General features: G+C 57.2%; 1 protein-coding gene across 9 annotated transcripts in view; it reads right to left on the bottom strand.

Annotated features, from left to right (window-relative positions):
- Positions 1 to 25652, bottom strand: part of WDR86 (WD repeat domain 86) — a 42358-nt gene that overhangs the window by 14258 nt on the left and 2448 nt on the right. For 4 of the 9 annotated variants that reach the window (XM_027538555.1, XM_027538556.1, XM_027538554.1 and 1 more), the window contains exons 3-7: positions 14486 to 14627; positions 10965 to 11367; positions 4725 to 4860; positions 1994 to 2097; positions 300 to 409 (exon numbers count right to left, since the gene is read on the bottom strand). In XM_027538555.1, the coding sequence (XP_027394356.1) occupies positions 341 to 409; positions 1994 to 2097; positions 4725 to 4860; positions 10965 to 11367; positions 14486 to 14627 (854 nt within the window). In that variant the 3' untranslated portion in view covers positions 300 to 340. The other 5 variants (XR_003510639.1, XR_003510638.1, XM_027538552.1 and 2 more) reach the window with 5 other exon arrangements.

Raw genomic sequence — 25652 nt, 5'->3', positions numbered from 1 at the left:
CTCCTGGGTGCTGCGTCCCACCTGAAGAAGGCGGGGTGATGCTGCTTCTGCGGGTCCTCACCAGCCAGCCTGTTCTGGCAAGGCCCCTGGCTTCCCAGAGTTTGGGGGTGTGGCGCAGAGCACAGTCACAGAGGTAGCACCATGCTTTCTACTGCCCCTGGAGTCAGTACTGTTATCTGTTCATGTGGCCAGGGGGTCAGCATCCTTACCCACCGGGCATGGACCTGGGCACCCCAGGGTGCATCTGGCATCAGGACACCTCTCTGCATCAGGGGCTGCCTCTGCCTGGGGAGGCTCACCTTTAGCAACGTGCTCAGCTCTCAAGGGATTCCCTCGTGGCTCAGAGGGTCAAGAGTCTGCCTGCGATGTGGACGACCTGAGTTCGATCCCAGGGCATGGGGAAGATCCCCTGGAGAAGAAAATGGCAACCCACTTAAGATTTCTTGCCTGCCTGGAAAATCCCACAGACGGGGGAGCCTGGCGGGCTACAAGAAATAACATCACAGAGAGTCTGACAGGACTGAGCAACTTCACTTTCACTTTTCAGCTCGCAAGGGCGGACACTGTCTTCTGCAGCATTTCCTCTTCCTGCAACAGTGGCCAGCCGGGGCCGGGCCCGGAGGGCACCGTGGATGTGGACTGTGGGCACCAGCGGAGGGGCTGGAAGAGGGCCCTTGCCATGTGTGAGGGGGCCGCTGAGGCGGCTCCTCTCAGGGTCTCTCAGCACGTGAGCCCCACTTCTCCCTTCACCCCCTCTTGGCAGGGGCTTCCCCTGCACACCCCCAGGGCCTGCCTTGTCCACACCTGAGAGAAGGGGCCGCTTTGTGCTGGCGGGAGGAGCAGCGGGTCCCTGCCGTCACCCGGGCAGACCGAGGGGCTGACTCCTTGCCCCCTGGCCTCCCTCCTGCCGCCCCCCGACTCAGGGACACTGCAGTGACACTGGAGGGGCAGAGGACTTCACTCCTGGGGGTGGGCCAGGCCCCAGCTTCGCAGGCACTCTCCTGCCCTCTGAGAGGGAGCCGGACTCAGTGTGCAGAACAAAAGGTGGTGCACCACAAGGCACTTTCAAGGACCTGTATTTCATCCTTCACAAGCGGACAATCTGCCAAAATAACGACAGTCCGTGGGGTTCTGTCTTGGGCGCAGCTTGTGGGATTTTAGCTCCCCGACCGGGGATCGAACCCAGGGTCCCGACCGTGAAGGCGCCCAGTCAGAACCACTGGACCGCCAGGGGAAAACCCCAATCCGTGCCTTTTTTGAAGCGTCCGTCTGGCTCAGCAGGAAAAGACTTGGCTTCCGGGGACCTCGGGCACCCGGAGCCTGAGCGGCTGGAGACCCTGAGAGTCGCGGGAGGGTCCCTCGGGAGGGTCCCGGGAGGGACGGATGGAGGGGCGGGCGGCCCGGCGAGGGCTTCGGAAGGCCGCCGGCGCGGTGGGGGGGAGGGGGGGGGGGGCGAAGCACCACCCGCCGCGCCAGTCTGCCCTCGCGGTCCGGGGGACGGGCAGCGCGCCCCCTCCTCGCGGTTCGGAGTCGGCGGGGCGCCGTCGGGGCATCTCAGGCCGGCTGCAGGGGCGCGGCGGCGGCGGCGCAGCCCACCTTGTTGCTGAAGAGTCGCGAGAGGCTGCGCTTGGGGGCGGCGGCGCGCGGCGGCGGGAGGCCGCGAACGTCCCAGAGGCGCAGCGCGCCGTCGTGCGAGGCGGTGTAGAGCACCTGGCCGTGCACCTGCGGGCGCGAGGCGTGGGCGGCCGGCAGCGGGGGGCGCCCCGCCGCCCCCACCCGGCTCCTCCCGCGGCTCCGGGCTCGCCTATACGCGGCCCGCCCCGGCCGACGGAAGCGGAAGGCTCAGCCCGGGCCGAGGCCCGGGGAGGCTCTGCCCGCGGGGGCGCGCGGCTGCCGGGAGGGTGGGGTGGGGGCCCTCAGCCCTTCCCTTCCGCGGGCGCTCCACCAACCATTGCCAACCAGCCGCGGGCCCGGGGGAGGGCGGAGCGCCTACCTGGATGCAGTTGATGACGAAGGCGTGGCCGCGGAACACCCTCCGCAGCGCTCCGGACTGGGCGTCGAAGGCGCGCGCGCGGGCGTCCCCGCTGCCGGTGAACACTGTGAACACACGGGGCCGCTGGCCTCGAGCCCTCGTCCCCTCCGGGCTCTGCGGGGCGGGGCGCGGGGGGCGTGGACGGGCAGGGGGACGGAGAGTGACGGAGACCCTCTCCCAGCCCCGTCCGCTCGCCTCCCAGGGATGTCGTAATTGCAAACAGCCCAAGCCCCTTGAAAGGAAGGAGGTGGCACCTTCACTATCTTTAGTACGGCTCCCTCAAGGTCAGCGTGGGGAGCCGGGGTCCCGGGCGCCCCATGTGGACCGCAGCCGGCTCTGCAGGGCTGAGGCGGCCCACCGCCCTTGGGCTTCGGGTCAGCCTGCCCTGTCCTGTTGAGACAGAAATGGCTGTCCCACCTGAGTTTCTGATTTAAGGAGGTCTGCGGTGGGGCCTGAGAACCCTCCAGGCTAGCCAGCTTCAGGTGATGCTGGTGGTGGTTAGGGACCCCACTGAGAGCACTAGCCAGAGGACAAGCACTCCCTTGTCCACTTACTACCTTAGCCTGGGCTCTCCCGGCAGCTGACCTTGACACTAGGATTTGAATGCAAATAGTTCATCTGGCAGGGCATTCCAAGATGTGGGGAGAGAAACAGGAAGGACTCCCCGTGCAGGTGTGTTAGTGAGCAGGTAGGTGACTGCTGGGGTGCCTAAAAGAAGGGGTGGCCCGTGTCTGAGATGTCCCACCTGGGGACAAGGGCGCTGGGCTCCTTTTCCATCAACTCCTAGTCGTCCTCGGCCAGAGGACCTCAGGCTGCATCAGGAAGTGCCCCTGAGTGTGGTACCCAGACCACCTGCTCCAGCCACCCAGCAGCCTGAGTGAGCCGCAGGAAGCACCCTCGGGGGCTCCGTGTTCTTGGACTGTCTATTCCTTATCCCGCGTCCTGGGTCACCTGCCATTCCGTTTTTCTGCTAAAGCTACCAGTGAATGTGGGCTTGAAAGGGAAGTTTTGTTTGCCGGCCTTTTCAGTTCCTTTCCCGCCGCCCCTTCCACCAATGCAGGTAGTTACTGGGCATCCTGAGTGTGGGAAGAGGGCCTGGAATTTGGTCTGATTATCCTGCAGCCTGATGGCAAAGACCAACGGCCAAGTTACATAACAGCCGGCAGCGAGCAAGTAGGGTCTGTGGCATCTGCTGCAGCGGCAGGTTTCATTCCAGCTGCTGCCACAGGGAGGCGCTCTGGGCAACGTTCTTTTCTGTAAATTAGAGACTGGCAGGAGCAGAGCCATAATCACACTTAGAGCCCTGGACACAGAAACAGGGGGGCGGGAAAATCATCTTTGTGCATCAGACACCTAAGTCCTGAGGGCATCTTGGGCACTATTTTTGGAAATCCGTTCTATCTTCATCTAACACCTGTGCTGTGAAGTCCACTTGAATTTTCCACTGTGACTCCTCCTCCAGCCCAGTCTGCTCCCTCATCCCTGCGCTGGAAGGACGGTTCTCAGGCTCAGCTTCCCGTGGGGCTGGCTTCTGGCTGCTGCTGCTGCTGCTGTGTGTGTGTGTGTGAGAGAGAGAGAGAGAGAGAGAATAACTGGGAAAAGGAGGGTGCTGATGGGAAAATATAACATTGGGGATCGTTTTAGGAAAGAAATATCCAGGAGCGTGGGGCCCCACTCCCATCTAGGAGTGGTCAGGTTGTGCATTTTGCTTTCCCAGCACGATGCCTGTCTTCTGGGTGTAAACATGGCAAGCCTCTTGGAGAGAGCCAGGAAAGCCCAGATGTGAGAGTTTGAGATCTGCGGGACAGAGTGCTTGCTGACTACCCAGTAAGCCACTCTACCCTTCTTTTCTTCCAAAATAACCCTGATTAGTCCTGGCAGCAGTATCCCCAGGAAGAGGTTTTATTATTCCATCTCTTTTATAGGCAGTGGTCAGAGAGATGTATGCAGAAGTCTTTGGGTGGAATTTCCAGAAAAGATCTTTAAAGGGGTCTACTCATCTAGAAGATATATCCTTTTGCCCTTTCCTCCTCTTCTTCCCACTTGCCTAAAACATGATGGCTGGCACACCAGCAGCTCTCTTGAACCACGAAGTCCCCCCTTAAAGATAGATGATACGTACTAAGGATGATGAAGCAAAGTGAAGAAAGGAAACTTTGTGGTGTCTAACAACTTTGTGAAGCCATCCATTTCAGCCTAGATCACCAGTCTCTAAAATTCTTCTACATGAGGGAAGAATAAACCACTATCTCATTTAAATTCCCTGTTATCTGGATTTTCTCTTATCTGTAGTCAAACCTAATGTCAAGTGAAGCTAAACCCATGTGCCCCTCAAGTCTGGCAGGAGTTAAGCAGTGTCACTGTCTCCCTCAGGAATTTGAATGTGCCCTTGAGATCCGCTCTTAACCTGAGGTTCTCTGAACACGCAGGTCGCTGTACATCCTGGTGGGCAAAGGTGGGGAGAGGCCCCCACACGCTTATTTGGAACTTCTTTGGCTGGAGGAACAAACATGCGCAAAAGAGGCACAGCTGCCGCTCCTGGCCGCCACCCAAACTGAGCTACAGCCGAGGCTCGAGGAGGGTAGAGTGGAGTCAGCGGAAGCAGAGCGGCCTGGATGAGAGCGGACGTGCCGGGGGGTGAGGCGTGACGGGACAGGCAGGCCGGGGCTCTGGGGAGCATGGGGTCACTTACAGGTGCCCGCGTGGTACTTGAGGGCGCTCACGCTGTGTCTGTGGGCCGTGAACGTGCGCACGCGCTCGCCGGTGTCTGCCAGCCAGCACTTGACCGTCCTGTCGGCGCTGCCCGAGTACACGTGCCGGTTTACCAGCTGCGGGCAGGGGGAGGGGGGAGGTTGGCACCGGACACAGCAGGCCAGCTCAGAAGCCCCTCCAAACCTCTGTATGTAAGCGGGGAGGGGCACGTGCCGGTCTTAGTGGAGAAACTGGACGAGCCAGAAATGCCCCTGCCCGGGGGTCCCACCCGCTCGCCCACTCTGGTGCCCGAGGTCATGCTGCCCACCCCCCACCTCCTCTGCAGGGCAGTGGGGGTCAGGCGGGCTTGCAGGCATCAGAGAGACCCGGCTGCAGAGCCTCTCTGGCCCTTGGCGCTTTGCCAAGTCACTGACTCTGTTCTTAGCCGCTTCACCCACAGTGAGGACCAAGCCAGCCCCTTCCTCATGGGGCTCAGACCCAACCACACAGCACTCAGCACCCTAACTGCAGGGGCCAGGAAATGTCGGCTGCCGCTGCCAGCATTACCGCCAGGCGTTTCTCGTTAGCAGTTTCCTACTGAAGAACAGCCTGGCCCCCGGAAAGGTCACGGGAATCCACCTGTAGCTACTGTAGGTCCCAGGATTGTCCCAGCTGAGAAAACGGCTCCCAGGGCAGGGTGTTCACGCTAGACTTCCGCTCCAGGGAGGGCACGCAGGAGAGAGAAAGGTCTAGAGATAACCTGACTGGCTGTGGCGTGTGTGAGGTAGCCCTCTGCTGGGACCAGAGCTGGACACCCAGGGGCCATCACGGGGTCCTGGCCCCTGCCTTTGGAGACAGGCTTCCCCAGTTCCCGTGTGTCCCCCGCCCCCTCCGCTAGGGTGGCATTCACACCCCTGGTGGGTGCTGCAGGAGGTGAGGAATGGGCTGGGGAGACAAGGGCAGGGGGGCATGAGGAGGCGCCGGCGGGTGGGTCCCCAGCTGCCATTAGCTGGCTATGGCAACAGGTCTCCTCCACTTGGCAGAGCCCAGGAGGATGGAGGCCAGGCGACAAGCCCTGGAGAGAGCCAGGGATTGCACTGCTGGGGCCTGGAACCCCTGGAGGCTTAGGGAAGAGGAGGCCCTTCTCCAGGGGCAATGGGTGGTGGGCGGAGCACACGCTCCTGACTTTGCCACAACCCACTCCTGACTCAGTGGCCCCTTATTATCTCCTAGTTTAAATCCCAAAGGATAGGACTCTGGCCCACCTCCTCTTCCCACCCCAGCCATCGCACAGGTCAGACTTGGCCTTGGGCAAGTCGCTAAGACAGAGGCTTTGGGGGTTTCCTGTGGACCAAGTGGGCGACCAGCCTGGCCTGTGCCTCCCAGGCCCTGCCCTGCAGTCCTACTTGGGTTATGACCAGCCCAGCCAACGGAGCCTGGCTTCTGGCTTCTCTTACTGGCGTCCACTCAACCAGGACAGGGCCAAGGTGACATCCGCCTGCCTGAGCGCTCTAGCAGGATCCAGAACCTCACCCGAGTCCTCCCTCCGTCTGTGCCACCACTGATGGCGGCAGGGCTCCTGCTTGGTGCCCCCACCTGCTCCTGGCCTTTCGGGGGCCCCCCGAGCCCTGTACACAGAGTCTGGGATGTGGCCGGCTTCCCCAGGCCCCTGTGTCCTCACTGTCCCTAGAGGACCCTGGACATACACTATCTTCCCCTTTACAAGTCCTCTCTGTGCGGGAGGTGCCCCCAAGCGGACCCCCCTCATTCTTTATGGGACATCCACCCTCCAGGGCCCCTCCTCACGCTGCCCAGCACCATCTGCCTCCTGCCCCCCAAGCCTATTGCCACTGGCCCCCGTGTTTCCTGACTGTACCCCCCACCCCCGCTGTGTCCCTCCCAGAGGCAGCCCCAGACCTCCAGTGATCACACTCTCCAGACTGCCCACTGGGACTCCCAGACCTCTCAAGGGGAGCGGGTGAGGCGGAGACCCCAGTGGTGCATCTGAGCCCCATGGCCTCCACCCCTCTGCCCTCTCCAGTCCACAAAGGAGGCACAGAGGGTCCACAGCGGCTGCGGCAAAGGGAGGACGCCTCCTGCTCAAAGCAGGGGTCCTGATGATGCAGGGCCTGGCGCATGTGCCCCAGAACCAGCAAGCAGGGACTTCCCTGGTGTTGCAGTGCATGGGCATCCGCCTGCCAATGCAGGGCACACGGATTTGATCCCTGGTCCGGGAAGGTTCCACTTGCCATGGAGCAACTAAGCCCATCAGTTCAGTTCAGTCGCTCAGTCGTGTCCAACTCTTTGCGACCCATGGACTGCAGCAAGCCAGGCCTCCCTGTCCATCACCAACTCCCGGAGCTTGCTTAAACTCATGTCCATCAAGTCGGTGATGCCATCCAACCATCTCATCCTCTGTCGTCCCCTTCTCCTCTAACTAAGCCCATAAGCAACAACTCCTGAGCCTTCTTGCCCTAGAGCCTGTGCCCCGCAACAAGAGAAGCCACTGCAATGAGGCCCGTGCACTGCAACGGAAGAGTAGCCCCTGCTCACCGCAGTGAGAGAAAGCCGGAGCATCAAAGACCCAACTGAAAATAAACACATGATTAATTAAAGAAAAAAAAAGAAAGCACCAAGCAGCACACTTCAAAGCACAAACCCCAAGCCCAGAGGCTGACAAGCTGGCGGACGCCTCACGGCTCGCCTGGGCTGGTTTCCTGAAAGGACCCCCGGGGGGCAGCAGGGGAGACCAGGGAGGCTCCAGGCAGACGGAGACAGCAGGAGGGACCTGACAGGGCGAGTCTCAAGGGCCGGTCTCGCAAGATTCCCAGCGGCCAAGGCAGCTCTGAGGGACAGGACCTGGGGCCGTCTCCCTGCGGGGTGATTGCCCAAATGGAGGGCAGCTCAAGGCCCGCAGGCCTGGGGGTCCGCACCCATGGCCCTGGGTGGGGGAGCAGGCCTCACCCTCCCTCGGCTCATGACAGGCCTTGTACCGGAGCAGCGGGAGAGAATCCCCTGGGCCAGGCGGTGCACAGGGCCAGGTGCAGAGCATCGTGTGACCCTGACACGCCCTGAAAAGCTGCTCATTAAAAGCCCAGGTTACACGTTCAGTCCTGGGTTTAAATCCTGCCTCTACCCCTACCGGCTGGGAGACCCTGGGCAAGTTGCTTAACCCGCGCTGAGCTTCCGTCTCCTCGTGTACCAAATGAGAAAAATTAACCTCCATCGTGAGGATCAATTCAATCATGTCGGCAGCCTGGTCGAACCTAGGGGCTGGAACGTACACCTAAAAGGCAACAGCAACCTCTGCCCCCAAACACCCCCCTACCCGGGGGCTTTTGCAGAAAAAGAACGGAGCGCCCCCAACGACGCCACGGACGGTCAGGCAGGCACCCCACCGCCCTTGGACTGCCCCACACTCGACCGCACCTTTCCTGTCCCTGTCTGGCTGTCTTTGAAATATTTCTTTAAAAAGACATGAAGTATTGTGATCCATTTTGTACACTTTTGTGTGTATTACATTTTAAAAAGTTAAATGTAAAAAAAACAAAGTATTTCAAAAAGGTATCAATTAAGCATGACAGAGTGTTAATACCTCATTTCAAGAGGCGGCTACATAGAGTCTGTCCTAGTGTCTGCTACGCTTCATGGTTCAAATGTTTCACAACAAAAAATGTAAAAAGCATAACATATGAAGGGACAGGAAAGATTCTCCACTTTCTCTTTCTTCACAAGGACCACCTGCCCGAGCCCAGACCCTGGGAGCTTCTGGGAAGAGTGGGGGTAAGGGAGCAGGGCCCCTTGGTGGTCAGCGGGCTTGACCTTGAATTTGCTACCTGGAGGTGAGCCCTGGCCTCTGCTCTGGCCCACCTTCTCCACAGGAGGCCCGTGCACACCTGGCTCCACCCTGACCTGGCTTCTGGAACCCTCTGGGGCTGGCTTGCTTGACCCTGGATACACGTCCTCTAGTGAAGGGGAAAGGCAGAGGCCCCGCGGGACTTGGCCGATTTCTCGGGACCCCCCTCTGCTCCCAGAAAGTTCCGAGTGGGCTGCAGGTGGAGGATGCTACGGTGGGTACCATATCCATGCAGGCCCATAGCTCAGAGGCAGGTTCATCTGTTCTCTTAGCCTCTGAAAAGGCGGCCCACAAGTTTATCTCCACACACAGAAGGACCTGACCAGGCACAGTGTACACAGGGCAGCCCCCCAGGGGGCTAGACTCCAATAAAAAAATTTTTTTTTTTATTAAAAAAAGATACCAGGCAGCCAACTCTCAGCTCAGCACCCACACCCCCATCACCAGTCTCCCTCAAGCAGGATCTGAGTTAGAAAGACACCATTTGTGTTAACACAACCAAAGACACATGGCCACTCTGGGGTTCACCAGGGTCAGAGGTCATTCTGTCCAAGCACAGTGGAGACCTTCTCTACTCCACTGGTCCTGGGGTCCCAGGGCTACCCTTCACCCCCAGAACCCAAAATTGGGCCTCCTGGCCCGGCTCTCCAGGGGACGGCCGCATGCCGCTTCCTGACACCTCGAGCACACCCCATCGCTGCCCTGGTGGCTCCTAGAGCCTCCGTGTCACCAAGCCCTGGACCCCAACCTGCTCATCTCGGGTGTGGGAACCGGCCTGGAGAAGGGAAGAGGCCGTGGCCACAACCGGGACCAGGAACACCCAGACCCTGATATTTCGACAGAGGGAGGGACCACATCCAGCAGATGTGCTCACTGAGTGTGGCCAGCGCATCCCCAGAGGCTCCAGAGCAAGTATCACGGGCTGACGGGTGTCAAGAACAGGCTCCATGGCAGGCACCGTGTCTGCGTCAACTCAGGAAGTCCTCACGACCGCTGAGGGGAGGCACAGCTCCTGGTCCGGGATCCCTGATCCAGATCACAGGGCCCGAGGTGTTTCGGGAGCTTTTGGACTCGAGGAACACACGCATGCTTCCACAGCAAAGTATATGCGTGCATTCCCAGGAAGTGGGATGAGCTGACCCACCACCAGTCTCCTGTCTGTTCAGGCCAGGCTTTGCCGCCAAGCGAGTTTTGATGCCCAGGCTAAGGAAAAAACTTCATTTCTTTTGGGAACTTCTGGATTTAGGAATTATGGACCACAATTGGGCTTCCCAGGTGGCTCAGCGGGTAAAGAATACACCTGCAATGCAGGAGACGCAGGCAGACGCAAGTTCAAGCCCCAGGCCAGGAAGATCCCCTGGAGGAGGGCATGGCAACCCCCTCCAGTGTTCTTGCCTGGAGAATCCCATGGATAGGGGAGCCTGATGGGCTACAGTCCATGGGGTCTCAAAGAGCTGGACATGAATGAAGTGACTGAGCATGCATGGAGAGACCACAGTTTGTGGGTAGACCTGATCCTCATCTCACAAGGAAGGAAACAAAAATTCACGTGTGAACAACAGCCCTCACCCTGTTCCTGTGAATGTGACGTATTTGGAAACAGGTCTCTAAAGAGGCAATTAGGACCTGCTGGTGGTCCAGTGGTTGGGGCTCCACGCTTCCATGGCAGGGGACGCAAGTTTGATCTCTGATTGGGGGACTAGAATCCCACACATCACGGGGCATGGCCAAGATAGATGTAAGAATAAAAAAAGTGCCCTGAACATTTATTGGAAGGACTGATGCTGAAACTCCAATACTTTGGCCACCTGATGCGAAGAGCCATCTCACTGGAAAAGACCCCAATGCTGGGAAAGACTGAAGGCAGGAGAAGGGGACGATAGAGGGTGAGATGGTTGGATGGCATCACAGACTCAATGGACATGAGTTTCAGCCAGCTCTGGGAGATGGTGAGGGACAGGGAAGCATGGTGTGCTGCAGTCCATGGGGTTGCAAAGAGTCAGACACGACTGAGCAACTGGACAACAACAACTTTAAAAGAGGTAATTAAGCTAAAATGAGGGCACTAGGGTGGAACCTCATCCAGTGTGATGAGTGTCCTTACAAGAGGAAATGCGGATGCAGAGGGAAGACCACATGAGGATACAGAAGGGCCATCTACAAGCGGAGGAGAGAGGCCTCGGAAGAAACCGACCCTGCCCACACCCTGCTCTTGGACTTTCAGCCTCCAGAGCGGTGAGCCAACCAGTCTCAGTTGTTCCACCTGCCCCATCTGCGGTTACTTTGTTACACAGCCTGAGCTGACTGGTACACAGGGTGGCCAGCCGCTCTGAGCCTGACCCAGGGAAGGTGCCGGGGGGCCCCCAGCAGTCAGGCAGGTCTCACCTCCAGACAGATGACGGAGCCCTGGTGCTCCCGGAACACGCGCAGCTGCTGGCCGCTCAGGATGTCCCAGGCGCGGACGGTGGCATCCGTGCTGCCCGTGAAGGCCGTGCGGCCCGGGGCATCCAGCACCAGGCAGAGCACAGCGCCCGTGTGGCCCCGCAGTGTCTGATGGCAGCAGCCGCTGGCCACCTGCCACACCTTGGCCGTGGCATCCGTGCTGCCTGTCACCAGGAGGCCCCCGGCCACCGCCTCCTCCACGCAGGGGGCCCCAGCGTAGGCCAGGGTCAGCACACAGTTGCGGTGACCCCGGAACTCCCGGGCCACCTGCCCCCTGTCCACGCTCCAGGCGCGGGCCGTCCGGTCATAGGAGCTGCTGAAGAGCTGGTTGTCGGCGACCAGGATCCTGGTGGTGAGACGGGAAGGGTCAGGGGTCAGGCAGCAAAGGGCTGCCCGGCAGGCCGGCACGGGGTCCCCTGTGACTGGTGACTGACGTGTTCAATGAGCCCAGGAGATGGATGAGAAACTGGAAATGCTCCCAGCGATTGGCAGACACGAATTGGAGAAAAACCTCAAGGCCAAGGAATCTCGAACCCCCTTTTCAAGGGACAGTGAGGCGGCTGGGGGAGGCCATGGGGGAGCAGAGCCTCCCAAGCAGTAAATATTCCCGATTCTTACTCCTGTTCTGATGTACGCTAAGCATTTCTCCGCAGAAAATACACTACAACTCTGTGTGTAACTTCACAGGGCATGAGAGCGGACCCTAATTTACACACTCACCCCCAGAGGCAGCTGCCTGAAGCTGGAATGGGGTGTGTCATCTATGTGGGGACAGAGGGGTCAGGACCCCCCACCACAGAGTCAGAGGAACCTTGTGATCCCTCTTTTTTTTAAAGTTTATTTATGTATTGGCTGTGCCGAGTCTTCGTTGCTGCAGGCTTTTCTCTAGTTGCAGCAGGTGGGGGCCTCCTGTCTATCAGGTATGCAGGCTAATCATCTCATGCCCTCTCTTTCAAAAGGTCTCGCCTGGGGACTTCCCTGGCAGTCCCGTGTTGACCCCGAGCTTCCACTACAGGGAGCACGGTTCCATCCCCGGTCAGGGAACTGAGATCCCGCGTGCTGTGCCGTGCTGCCAAAAAATGTAAACGTTAAAACCATAAAAAGGTCTCACCTGTGAGCCGAGCACAGGCAGGGGGAGAGACGGATATGGAGTGGAGCGGACCCTCCGCCCGCCTCTCACCCAGGATCGTCCTCCCGCCCACGAGTCGTTAAGGAAGCAGCCCGCACACTCTCAGTAGGCGCCGGCTTCTTCCCTAACGCCAGGAGGTGCGGTTTTCACCGCATGGGTGCTTCTAAAGGCAAGTGATGACCTGGCACCCTGGGTGACGTCCCGGGGGCCCGAGTCCTGCCTGTGTGGCCTGTGATGGCAGGGACGCTGGGCCAGGCCGGTGTCCCCAGAAGCTCACACACCTGGCCCTGCTCTGAAACCATGAGAAGCGAAGTCCACGTCCTCACCCAGGGACACGGAACGTTTGTGAGCACAGCTATGTAACAATGCAAATACGCACCCGGAGATGTTCAGAACAGCCAACTGCTCAAAAGGAGTCTCTGGGTGTGTGTCTGTGCTTGAGTGCATATGTGTGTTTGCCTGTGAACATGTGTGCTCAGCAGAGCATAATTTCTGTGCAGATTTACTTCTCAGGAGTCACCTGCAAATGTAGGAGACCCTGGTTCGATTCCTCGGTCAGGAAGATCTGCTGGAGAAGGGATAGGCTCCCCACTCCCATCTTCTTGGGCTTCCCTGGTGGCTCAGCTGGTAAAGAATCTGCCTGCGGGAGACCTGGGTTCCATCCCTGGGTTGGGAAGATCCCCTGGAGAAGGGAAAGGCTGCCTCCTCCAGTATTCTGGTCTGGAGAATTCCAGGGACTGAACAGTCCATGGGGTTGCAAAGAGTGAGACGCTGAGCAACGTCCACTTTCACTTCTGAGGAGCGGTTGGGTACAGTCAGGGCTGGCTGGCCACCTGAGATGGGACCCTCTCCACCTGCCCCTTCCTCTGTCGGCCCTTCCAGCAGCACCCAGCCTCACAAGAGGAGTTGCCCCCAGGCCCACACTCTTCCTCAGTCACAGACTTCTTTCTCGAGGTAAACCACTGCTGGGAACTAATTTCCCGGCAGCCCAGTGGTCAAGACTCTGAACACTCACTGCTGAGAGCCCGGGTTTGATCCCTGGTTGGGGAACGAGGATTCCTCAAGGTTCGAAACCAAAAAAAAAAAAAAAAATACATATATATATTTAAATAAATAAGTGGGACAGCAGGCTGGGCAGAGGCCAGCAGTAGCTGAGACCCAAGTCCTCATCCCAGCCCTCCTCCACCCCTGCCTGGCCGGGCCTGGCCTCCCAGGTCCCTGGTCCCCACCTGCTCTGGCTAAGGCGGGTGGCGGCTTGGGGGAGGGGAATCAGAGCTCAGCTGCAGGAGGCAGGGGCTGGAGCTCTCCTGGGGTCCCCACTGGGGTCCTTCTCCTCTCAGCACCATCCTGAGTCAGTGTGATACTTTGGCCTTTCTCCTGCCCTGTGTGAGCATCCATCCGTCGGGGGCCATCAATGACCAAACTGGCCCACCATTTCCACCCGCTGTGTGCCGGACCAGCCGGCCAGACGGGTCCCACCCGGCCCCAGGCTCTGCAAAGCCCACACTGGCTGAAAACAGCCTTTGCTCCCTGTCCTCTGCAACCACGGCCCCCATAGCGCCTGGTTGCACGTTCTTCGCCTAGTTAACTCCCTGGAGAGGCGCCCTTCCCGGCCCCTGAGGTCAGGAGGGCCCAAGGGCAGGTGCCCAGACTCCAGATACTACCAGGCAGTCCCTCAGGGGACGGGGGAGGGGGGGCGGGGTTTGAGACGGCCCCAAGTTACAGAAATACTGTCCAGCGGATCTGATCAGCAAGGAATTTCCATGGCTCAGCTCAGACCCAAACTCGATACGTTTTTGGAAAAACTCAAACCTCTGTGAGAAGGAGCGGCTGGGATATTTTCAACAGCAACAGGGAAAGAAGAGGTTGAAAAACATCCTCGACTCCCTCTGCAGAGCAAGCCCCATTCTGCTCCTCCTCCAAGCGCCCAGTCCAGCATCAGGCACCGATTAAGCCGTTTCCTCTGGAATCTGCTCCCATCGGTAGGAGCTGTAGCCTCCAAGGCCTTTCCCTGCACCCAGCTGGGGGCAGTTGTGCTGTAGGGCCAGCGAGGATGTCCAGGCACTAGTCTAAGGGTTGGTGATGCCTCCCTGTCCGCATCTCCACCTCCCAACCTGCCCCCCACTGACCCCCAAAACACACACACCTGCAGCCCTGGGCAGTTGGCACTTGTCACACCCGGGGACACTTCTGTCCTGGGGCTTCCACTGCCCTGTGCTCCTGGCCACCTCCCCACACGTCCACAGGTGCTCCTCACAGAAGCTAAGTTCCTCCAGGGCAGGGGCCCCACAGCCTACATCTCGGTCCCCAGTCCTCACCCCCCGGCCCCACTGACCTGTTCACGATGGACGTGTGTCCCCGGAACACCTGCAGACACTGCCCGGTCAGCACATCCCACTTCCTGATGGTGCAGTCAGCGCTGCAGGTGAAGGCGGCCTCGTCCTCCAGCTGGCAGAAGGTCACGTAGCTCTCGTGTCCTGCAGACGAGGGGAGGACACGTGAGCGCTGCGGGGCAGGCCTGCTCCCTGAGCGTGTTTGAGACGCGGAGGAAGGGAAGAAAGCAGCTTGCGGGCAGTTTGGGCTGAGTCCAGAAGGGATCAGCACTTCAAAACAGTGCTGTAACTCTGGGAGACTCTCAGGAATCGTGGGGAGCCAGGAGCAATTCAGGGAGCACTCAGCCTGCCCCGGAATCCTTCCTCACTTCTCTGCTTCCCTCCTCCTTCTTAACCATCTTCTTTTAGTCTTTTTAAAAGAAAATATTTATTTACTTATTTACTTGGCCGTGCCGGGTTTTGGCTGCAGCACGTGGGATCTTGTTCCTGGGCCTCCTGCGCTGGGAGTGCAGAGTCTTAGCCACTGGACCACCAGGGAAGTCCCTCCTTTTCTTCAAACTTTTCAGCTCCTTGTATTTACTCAGTCATTCAACGAGCCCCATGTTATAGAGGCAGGAAGAACAGAGGCCAGGGGCATGGTCTTTGGAACCAGATTGCCCAGGAGAGCAGCCTGGTGCTGCTACTGGCTGCCTGGGGGCAAGTTATTTCCTTCTCTGTGCCTCGATTTCCTCACCTGAAATGGGGAGAGTGCCGCTGCCTGAGTCACGGGGCCACTGCACAGGGTGCGTAAATGCTAGCTGTGAGCTGTCCTTACGTTTGGGGAGAGACCCTGGTGGGCAGAACACGGGCCCCAAACAGAGCTGGTTCCTAATTGCTGGAACCTAGAAATGTTGCCTTTCTTGGAAAAAGACACATTTACAGGTGCAACTCATTAAGGAGGACCCTGAGATGGGGAGATGATCCTGGATATCAGGATGGGCTCTACATGCCTTCACAAGCATCCTCATAAGAAGGCAGAGGGAGGGCTCAGGACATGGAGAAGGCATGCTGAAGAAGGAGCAGAGACGTGTGGCTGCTGGCCCTGAAGACCGGAGCGATGAGGCCACAAGCCAAGGGATGCAGCAGCTGCCAGAAGCTGGAAAGGTGACCACGGTCTCCCTGCAGGTTTTAGAGGAAACCTGGATTTCGTCCCAGTGACACTGATTTTGGGCCTCCAGATTTGTGCCATAATAAACTTGTTTCAAGGAAACCCAGTGTGATCATCAGTCACAGCACCCACAGGAAACACTTACAGATCCAGGGATAAGTAAGACACGTCCCCTGCAAAGACTTTGCCAACAAAGGTCCATATAGTCAAAGCTGTGGTTTCTCCAGTGGTCTGTATGGACGTGAGAACTGGACCATAAGGAGAGCTGAGCACTGAAGAATTGATGCTTTTGAACTGCGGTGCTGGAGAAGACTCTTCAGAGTCCCTTGGACTGCAAGGAGACCCAACCAGTCAATCCTAAAGGAAATCAGTCCTGAATATTCATTAGGACTGATGCTGAAGCTGAAGCTCCAATACTTTGGCCACCTGATGTAAAGAACTGACTCACTGGAGAAGACCCTGATGCTGGGAAAGATCGAAGGTGGGAGGAGAAGGGGACAGAGGATGAGATGGTTGGATGGCATCACCAACTCGATGGACATGAGTTTGAGCAAGCTCCGGGAGATAGTGGAGGATGGGGAGGCCTGGCGTGCTGCAGTCCATGGGGTCGCAAAGAGTTGGACACAACTGAACAACAACTTGCCTTCCAGGAGAACAGCCAGGCCAGAAGGAGGGACAGTTGGCCAAGAGTGACGGGTGCAGGGACAGTGCATGACAAGGGTCAGCAGAACAGATGCCGGGTGTGGTGGGTGAGGAAGGGTCTCTGTGGTGTCTGTCCAGAGAAGAGGAAGTGTCTGAGCAAGGAGATGGCACACACCAAGCAGGAGGGGCCCCGGGGGCCAGGACTCAGGCACTCAGCAGAGAAGGTGGATGAAGCAGACAGGGCGAGGGCAGAGGTCTGGGACGGAGCGAGGGCCATGCAGCCCGGGGTCTCGCCAAGCGCACTTGGCCATCGCTCTTACGGGGCAGTTGTCTGATCTTCCGGCTCTCACCCTGGCTGTGGGGTTGATCTTTACGCCTCGAGCCTTATTATGCAGCCCTGGGGACCCTTGATCCCTGGACACAGAAGAGCCTGTTTTCCAGGTAAGCGTTTGCTTGTATGTACATGGCTGAATCCCTCCGAGGTTCACCTGAAACCTTCACAACATAGTTTGTTCATCAGCTATGCGGGAGCTAACTTGCTGCAGTCTTGTCCGACTCTTTGCCACCCCATAGCTCACCAGGCTCCTCTGTCCATGGAATGCTCCAGGCCAGAATACTGGAGTGGGTAGTCCTTCCCTTCTCCAGGGGATCTTCCTGACCAGGGGATGGAGCCCAGGTCTCCTGTATTGCAGGCGGATTCTTTACCACCTGAGTCACCAGGGAAGCCCCTTAATGGCTATACCCCAATAGAAAATAAAAGTTAAAAGAAAAAAAAAAAAGAAGAAGAAGTGTTTTCATCTCGAATATAATCACGTCCAACAGTAAACTGAAGCTGACTCTACTGGAGGAGAATTCAGAGACCAGAAAAATCAGTGGAATCAGAGGAATGTGAGACCTCAGAGCTATGTCACAGACAAGGCGAGTGATGAACACAAAACAAGAACGATGTGAGTGATGTATTTATGACATTAAAGATTTTGATCCGATTTTAAAAATTTCCTCTCAATGTCTGGTATCAATTAGACAAGGATTTAGAACCTCCTGAGCAGTTTCGAACTGATTCTCACTTTTTTTTTTGGCCTGGGGTTCAAGCTTAATTACTCTTGAAAGAACCCAACTTTGTGGGTTCTAAGAAACAGAATTTTTTTTTTAAAAAGTAAGAAATAAATATTTTCTTGGATAGCATATGCCAGGCCTCTAGGAAAACAACGTTTGTGAATTAAGTAAACATGAGATTGTTTCCATCAAAGTGCATGTCAGTTTAAAAGTCGAGGGCAAAATGTGTTTGGCAAAACGCGGCCCAGCTTTCTGCCAACCCCAAAATGTTTATATAATATTTGAGGGTTGTCAACACGCTCTCCTCGAGACCGGATCTGCCGTCAGGAGGGGTTGGGAGCACTCAGCACCGAGACAGGGGTCCCCCAAAGCCCACCAAGACTAGGAAAGTGTCCCCCAGGGCACCACCCCCAGTCCAGACTAAGACTAAGGCGCTTAGTCCAAAATCTAAGCTCCTTCCGTGCCGTCTCAGCAGCATCGGACAGCAGGAAGGCAGAGCGCAAGTGCACCCACCAACCAGACCAAGGGAAGCACTGAAATCCCCAGGCTGGCACCTCGGCTCGATGGAACTGTAGTCATTGGCCAAGACTGTGAGTGGGGCCGCTCCTCTGATTTGTAGAAGTTGAAACAACGATGGACACGTGACTGCAAACCAACAGAAGTATAAACAAAGGCTTGAAGAAAAGAGGTAACAACGAAAAGAAGTTCTTCGGTGTGGAAAAGCTCATCTCTGAAGCTGGGCTGGACTGATCCTCCACCCTCTGGGGGGCCTGGCCAGGCTGGCGGGGGTCCCTGCACCAGTCAAGGCTCTTTCGTGCACACACCCCTTCTCCGGCACCAGACATCCATCTCACACCAAAGGGAGCCCTCCGGGCTTGGAGTCCTTGCCACACCGGGGTCCTGGGGGCTGTGAGCAAGGCCCTGGCTGTAACCCACAGACTAGAAGCCACCAAGCAACAACAGGGCCCCATCACCCCGGCAGGGTCACCGAGGATGCAGGCGGGAGGGGCCCTTGCGTCCCTGGGGACACAGAGCCTCGGCCACGAGCTGTTGGAATTGTGCAGAATAAGCAAGAAAGCCAAACGAAAAATAAATATTTTTGAAGGGCTGCAGAATGCAGATAAAATGTGGTTATTTTGTTCAAGAGAATATGCTGAGGCTCAGGGTTTCCTGCCAAGGTAGTTGGCCCTCCCGGCCTCCCGGCTCGCATGCCCTTGGACATGCTGGGGGGTTCAGAGTTGAAGTAACCCCTCCATGGGCAGGAGCGGCTCACCCCACCAGAGACCAGGGTCTGCAGGGGCCGAGGGGCCCAGGGCGGGCATGGCCCTGCTGAACTCGCCTTCAGCTCAGCACGACAAGCTCTGCTGCCCCTGGAGTCTTCCGTTTGCACAGTGGGGCCCCCTGCCCTTGTCCAAGCTGCTCTCTGCAGCCCCCCCCAGGCTCCCTGTCCCCACTCTGGGCTCCCTATCCCCCCATGGGCTCCCTGTCCCCCCTGTGCACTCCCTGTCCCCCACTGTGAGTTCCCTGTCCCCCCTGGGGGCTCCCTATCCTCCCTGTGGGCTCCCTGTCCTCCCCGTGGGCTCCCTGTCCCCACTGTGGGCTCCCTGTCCCCACTGTGAGTTCCCTGTCCCCACTGTGAGCTCCCTATACCCGCTGTGGGCTCCCTGTCCCCCCCAAGGGGCTCCCTATCCCCACTGTGGGCTTCCTGTCCCCCCCAGGGGCTCCCTATCCCCACTGTGGGCTCCCTATACCCGCTGTGGGCTCCCTGTCCCCCCCAGGAGCTCCCTATACCCCCCTGGGGCTCCCTGTCCCCCCCAGGGGCTCCCTATCCCCACTGTGGGCTTCCTGTCCCCCCCAGGGGCTCCCTATCCCCACTGTGGGCTCCCTATACCCACTGTGGGCTCCCTGTCCCCCCCAGGGGCTCCCTATCCCCACTGTGGGCTTCCTGTCCCCCCCAGGGGCTCCCTATCCCCACTGTGGGCTCCCTGTCCCCCCTGGGGGCTCCCTGTCCCCTCTCTCTGGGGGTTTCCTGTCCCCCCACCCCCCACTGCCATCAGGGCTCAGACAGTCGGGAGCTCCAGGAGGGGCCTCCAGTTCAGGATGTGTCCCCCGAGGCCCACAAACCAGGGTCCTGCCTCCCTGGACGAAGCCCCCTCCGCACCACGGCCGCCTGGGGAGGGTCAGCCCTGCTGAGACCCAGGTTCTGCGGTTTCCCACCCTCTGCCCACATTTGCCAAAGTCCCTTCATGAAACTCCGTGAGTGACCATTTGGGAGAGGCCGCTGGTTTCCTGCTGCTGCCCGAACACGGAAGCTCTGGCCAGAATGGACGGGGTCTGACAAAGCCACGGGGAACCCCAGCGTGGGCCACACGCCCCCCAGGCTCCCACCCCCGCGCTGGTCTCTGTTGCCACCTCAGTGCCCGTCCTCAGCCCCAGCCTCTCTGGTCCCGCAACCTCAACCAAACTGCCGTCTGCTCCCATCCCATTCTCCTTGATCCGCTCCCATGGGGGAGCTCTCCTCCCAGGACGGTGGTCTCCACAGAGCTGGAGAATGAGTCACCAGTGTGGGCTTCTTTCCCTTCCGTGCTGAAAATCCAGGGCTGCTTTTTTACGGAACGCTTCTTTGACCGGGACAAAGCTAAGAACAATTTTGTTTCTGTCTGAATGTCTCCCCTGGGCACCTACGTGCCCTTTTAAAAGCATGTATGAGATGACTCAGCAATCCCACTTGTGGGTACACACCCAGAAGGGAAAGCAGGGCCTAGGAGAGAGATTTGCACACCTGGGTTCACAGCAGCATCACTCACAAAGTCAGTGGAAGCAGTGCAAGTGTTCAAGGGTGGGTGATGGATAAAGATGAATTAGATCCACACAAGCGAAGAGGGTTCTGCTTTCAAAAGGAGGACATTCTGCCCCGTGTCACAGCCTTGGGGACACTGAGCGGACGGAAACACGCCATCACAAAAAGACAAAGTAATATGTATAAAATAAAAATATAAAAAGACAAATTCCACTTATACAAGGAACCCATGGGAGTCAGGTTCCCAGAGGAAGAAGCAGAATGGTGGGAGCCAGGAGCTGGGGAGGGAGAAGGGGGGTTATTGTTCGGTGGGGACGATGAAAAAGTCCTGGAGGAGGTGAGGTGATGGTTGCATGACATTTTTGAAGTTCAGTATCTCTGAGCTGGACATTAAAGATGGTTAAGATGGTAAACTTTATGTTACTTTTTTTATATATAACAATTAAAAATTGTCTCCATTCCAGGCCCGCCTGGGACAAGAAGTGAACCCTGACTAGCCCAGCTCACCAAGTTCCTGCTCATCTGAAGTTCAAGCACACAGCCCCTCAGTTAAGCAATCCAATCTGCAAACTCCCCGGGCTGGGCCAAGTCTCTGGCACCTCTGAATCCGACACAGGCACCCAGTGCGGTCAAGCCAACTGGCAGGTGAGGGGACTCACAGGGAGGAGCGCAGAGGGCGGGCTAGCCTCAGTTTCCTCATCTACAAAATGGGATTGATACAGGGTTGTGAGAAGCAAACGCGGAAGAGCTTTGGAGCCGGCACAGTTCAGGGCCCAGGGGATGCTGTTTCTAATTTGTGCGTGAAGGGTATGTCAGCAAATGCAAGGAACTAGGAGCTCTATATTCATTGGCTTGGTGCCCACCATGACCCTCTGAGGTTAGGTAACTATTCTTATCATCCCCAATTCACAGATAAAGCAAGTGAGGCTCGAGAAGTTATGTAACCGGATTCAGGCCCAAGCTGCCTGGCTCCAGAGCTCAGGCTCTGGACCATCAATGGTCCTTTCTGCTACCTGGTAGCCAAGTAGGGGTCATCTAGACGGGCAGGCGCCCACCAGGCTTCCAGTAGATAGGAGTGTGCTGTTTGTCTACACGGAACGGAAAACGATCACCACCCCCATCACGTGAGAAGGTGCTGTTAGAAGGAAGCTTGCAGGGGAACAGCCATCGTGGGCTGGAACCTCAGGCTGGGTCCCTGACTTAAGTGAGAACAGACCAGGACAGGAACCGCCACTGGGGGAAACGCTGTTGGCCCCACTGATCCCATGATGTGCCCCAAAGAAACAGGCACCCAAAGGCTAAAGGAGAAAAAGAGGCGAAGGGGAAGAATTACAGTGAAAACAATTCTTCCCTTTACAGAAGGCAATTAAGCCATCTCTCTCACTACGAGCTCACCAATTACATTTGAAAGCCAGTTCAGGGGTTCACAGTTTCTCAGGGGCAGAGCTGCTGCGGGAGGGAAGCTCAGGGGACTGGTTTTGCAGCCTAGTCTCCAGGGGTCCCCATGGGTGACAGTGTGCCCGCTGAGCCTCTGTGCCACCAGGTACTGCCTGGCTCTTCCCACCCCCTGGCACAGGCTCCCTAAACCCTGCAAGATTCACAGAACAGCCTCTGGCCCCCAGTTGCTTCTGCCGCTGTGAGCTTGTCTGCAGAAGGAAACACAAGGCAGGAGCTGCCAACCCAGTCTGCTCTGCCCAACAAACCCAGGAGGGTGCCCCAGCGGGCTGCCCCTTCGCTGCCTTCGGTGGGCCCAGGGCTCTGCGGGGCGCCGGTCCCCACCTCGATGAGGCACCTTCCACAACGGGAGTGGAAAGAGCCTGGATCTGGAGTCAGGAGACCTCCAAGGATCAGGCTGCCGCTGACCAGCCGCGTGGCCCCGGGAGGGCACGGCTGTCCTACAGCTCTGTCCTGGCAAGAGTAGGGCCAAGGGCGAGAAGGCTTCCCACCCAGCTGTGTGACCCTGGACAAGCACTGCAACCACTCTGTGCGTCAAGGATGTTGACAAGAGTACCTGCCTCACGAGATGAGTATGCAGAAAACACTTAGAATGTGCAGCATGTTGGTAAATATCTGCACCTCCCGTCTGTCTCATCAATAAACTGGTGTCATCATGGAGTGCTGTTCACAACAGCCAAGACAAGGGCACAAGCTAAGTGTCCACTGACAGATGAATGGGTAAATGTGTGGTACATACATATAATGGAATCTTACTCAGCCATAAAAAGAATGAAATATAGGACTTCCCTGGAGGTCCAGTGGTTAAGACTCTGCATTTCCACTGCAGAGGGGGTGGATTCGATCCTGATAGGGGGGCGACCCTGGGCTTCCCTGGTGGCTCGGCTGGTAAAGAATCCGTCTACAATGCAGGAGACCTGGGTTTGATCCCTGGGTTGGGAAGATCCCCTGGAGAAGGGAACGGCTACCCACTCCAGTATTCTGGCTTGGAATATTCTAAGTCCACGGGGTAGCAAAGAGCCAGACACGACTGAGCAACTTTTTCACTTTCTTTCAGGAGAGCTAAGATCCCACATGCCATGGGGCGTGGCCAAGAAATTTTTTTTAAAAAAAGAATGAAATAATGTCATTTGCAGCAGCATAAATGGACCTAGAGATTATCAGACTAAGCAAGTACAATACGCAACCGCTTATATGTGGGATCTAAAATACAACACAAATAAATCAACGTATCTATGAAACCAAAAACAGACTCGCAGACACAGGGAACAAACTTGTGTTTGCCAAAGGGGAGAGGAGATAGAGGAGCGTAGGAATGGAAGTTTGGGATCGGGGAGGCAAACTATCACATACAGGACGGCTCAACAAGGCCACACTGTATAGCAGAGGCGCTGCAGTCAACATTCCGTGACAAGCTATAATGGAAAAGAAAATGAGAAGGAATATATTTAAGTCTATATATGTACAACTGAGTCACTTTACAGTACAGAAGAAATTAACACAACATCGTAAACCAACTATGCTTCATTAGGTCTAAAAAATTAATAAACAGGGAATTCCCTAGAGGTCCAGCGGAGAAGGCAATGGCACCCCGCTCCAGTACTCTTGCCTGGAAAATCCCACGGATGGAGGAGCCTGGTAGGCTGCAGTCCATGGGGTCGAGAAGAGTCCGACGCGACTGAGCGACTTCACTTTCACTTTCCATTTTCATGCATTGGAGAAGGAAATGGCAACCCACTCCAGTGTTCTTGCCTGGAGAATCCCAGGGACGGGGGAGCCTGGTGGGCTGCCGGGGTCGCACAGAGTCGGACACGACTGAAGCGACTTAGCAGCAGCAGTAGCAGCTAGCGGTTGAGATGCCGAGCATCTGCTGCCCAGGGCGTGGGTTCAGTACCAGGTCAGGGAAGTAGGGTCCCATAAGCCTCGCCTCAAAGCCCATAAATAAAATAAACTGGTGTCAAGTCTAACCACCTCATAATTGTAAGGGTTAATAACAGAAGAAAATATGTACTTAGAAGAGTGTTGGTAAAATATAGGAAACTAAAATTTCAGGGCATCTTATTAGTACTTCACTGATTCAAAAAAAATCCTACAGTGGGGGGTGGAGCTGGCAAGTTCTTGCTTTCCATGGGGCAGGGGTGCGCACAAGGATCATCATAAACTCAAAATGAGTCTCTTACAAGTCAAATCAGAGTGCAACTGTGGGAAAAGGAAAGTCCTGTCTGTCCCTGACAATTCTTTACGTTCGAACCTTTATAACAGAAGACTCCATGGTGATGGAAAGGATCTTGGCAGCAGTCATCTCATTTGACAGCATTTTCCTGTCTCGGGGGACGGCCCCCAACCAGCCACCGGTCAGAGAGTCTAGGTGACCTCACTAAAAGCAGTGCTGCTGTCCTGTGGGGATGAGCCACCGGAAGGGCCACTAAAGAAGGTGTGCGGGGGACTTACCAGGACAGAGCTGAATGAGGATGGCAGGGCAGGGCTGGGGCAAGGACGGGGGGCCCTGGGCAAAGCCAGGTGCCCATCAGGCCAGAATCACTCCTGAAAGGACCGGAGCTTGCTGGAGCAGAAACTGGCCTATAAACTGAGCTCCTACAAGGGCTTTCAGGCCCAGGGCTCCCTAGGCCAGCCGACCATCAGAGCCACCAGGCCCAGGGCTCCCCAGGCCAGCCGACCATTAGAGCCACATTGCAGTGTGTCAGACATGCCAGTTCCGGGCCTTCCCTGGGGGCCCCGGTGGTGAGGAATCCACCGGTCAATGCAGGGACCACGGGTTTGATCCCTGGTCCGGGAGGATCCCACATGTCACAGGGCCACCGCTGAAGCCCCCGAACTCTAGAGACCCTGCTCCCCAACAAGAGAAGCCACAGCAGCAAGAAGCCTGAGCACCACAGCTGGAGAGTAGCCCCCGATCGCTGCAACCTGAGAAAAGCCCGCAGGGAGCAAGGAAGACCCGGCTTGAGTGTGTGCTAAGTCGCTGCAGTTGTGTCTGACTCTCTTCGATCCCACTGACTGTAGCCCGCCAGGCTCCTCTGTCCATGGGATTTCCCAGGCAAGAATAGTGGAGTGGGGTGCCATTTCCTCCTCCAGGGGATCTTCCCAACCCAAGGATGGAATCTGTGTCTTCTGCCTTGGCAGGTGGGTTCTTTACCACTAGAGCCACCTGGGAAGGCCAACACTACCAAAAATAAAGAAAGAAATGCCAATTCTAGAGTCCCACCCCAAGGGCTCAGTGAAACCCAGACGTGGGAATCTGCATTTCTGAAAGCCCTCCAGATAAAAGTGTCACGCTTGGGAAACAATACCAACTGGATTTCAATTTTCTAACAGATCTACGTCTGGCCAAGTGTGTGACTGTCTCCGAGTGGTGGCTGACTCCCCACTATCCACACTGCCTCCCAAAGAGCAGGCAGCCCCAAACAGCACCCCTCCACTGCTCTTGTTTAAAACCAGCAGGGGCAGGAGCAGCCAGTCCTGAAGCTAATTTCCTCCCCGTGCCTACAGGAGGTAGGGGGGTGGGGGAGGGGGCGGGCAGGCCACCCAGGATTTGCTGATTGTGGTGGAAAAATTCGTGGTGACAAACAACTGCGCGCACGGCAGGCAGCCTGGTGCCTCTGCCAGGGGCTACAGGGGCCACTCAGAGAGCGGAGGGGCCTGGCAGTCCGCTGCTGCAGGCATGTGACAGGCCCCCCGTGGGGGTGGGGGAATCCACCTCCCCACCAGTAAGTGCACAAATATAAATCGGCACGGGTGTATCCTCAGGGCTCTTTTATGAAGCAATACTTAAGCCGAAGTGTATCTCCTGCTGTTTCATGGCGTTTCCAAATAGTACATGAGACCAAGCAGCGAGAGAGAGCAGGGCTGGGTGGTCGCATGAGGGAGGGAGTTTTCGACTCTGCCCCTCCCCGCGGGGTGGGGCTGCGTAAATGGCCGGCAAGCTCCTTAATTAACTCCGTGCCTCAGTCTCCCCGCCTGCACAAACGGGCCAAGAGCACTACACCGTGCAGGCAGCACCCCCGCCGCCGCAGTGCCCAGGCCGCCGACCCAGCCCCCGCTGTGTCCAAAG

This window comes from Bos indicus x Bos taurus, chromosome 4, assembly GCF_003369695.1.
Source record: "Bos indicus x Bos taurus breed Angus x Brahman F1 hybrid chromosome 4, Bos_hybrid_MaternalHap_v2.0, whole genome shotgun sequence".
NCBI lineage: Eukaryota > Metazoa > Chordata > Mammalia > Artiodactyla > Bovidae > Bos > Bos indicus x Bos taurus.
Note: the sequence above shows the minus strand (reverse complement) of the source record. Positions and strands in the feature narration are given on the sequence as shown.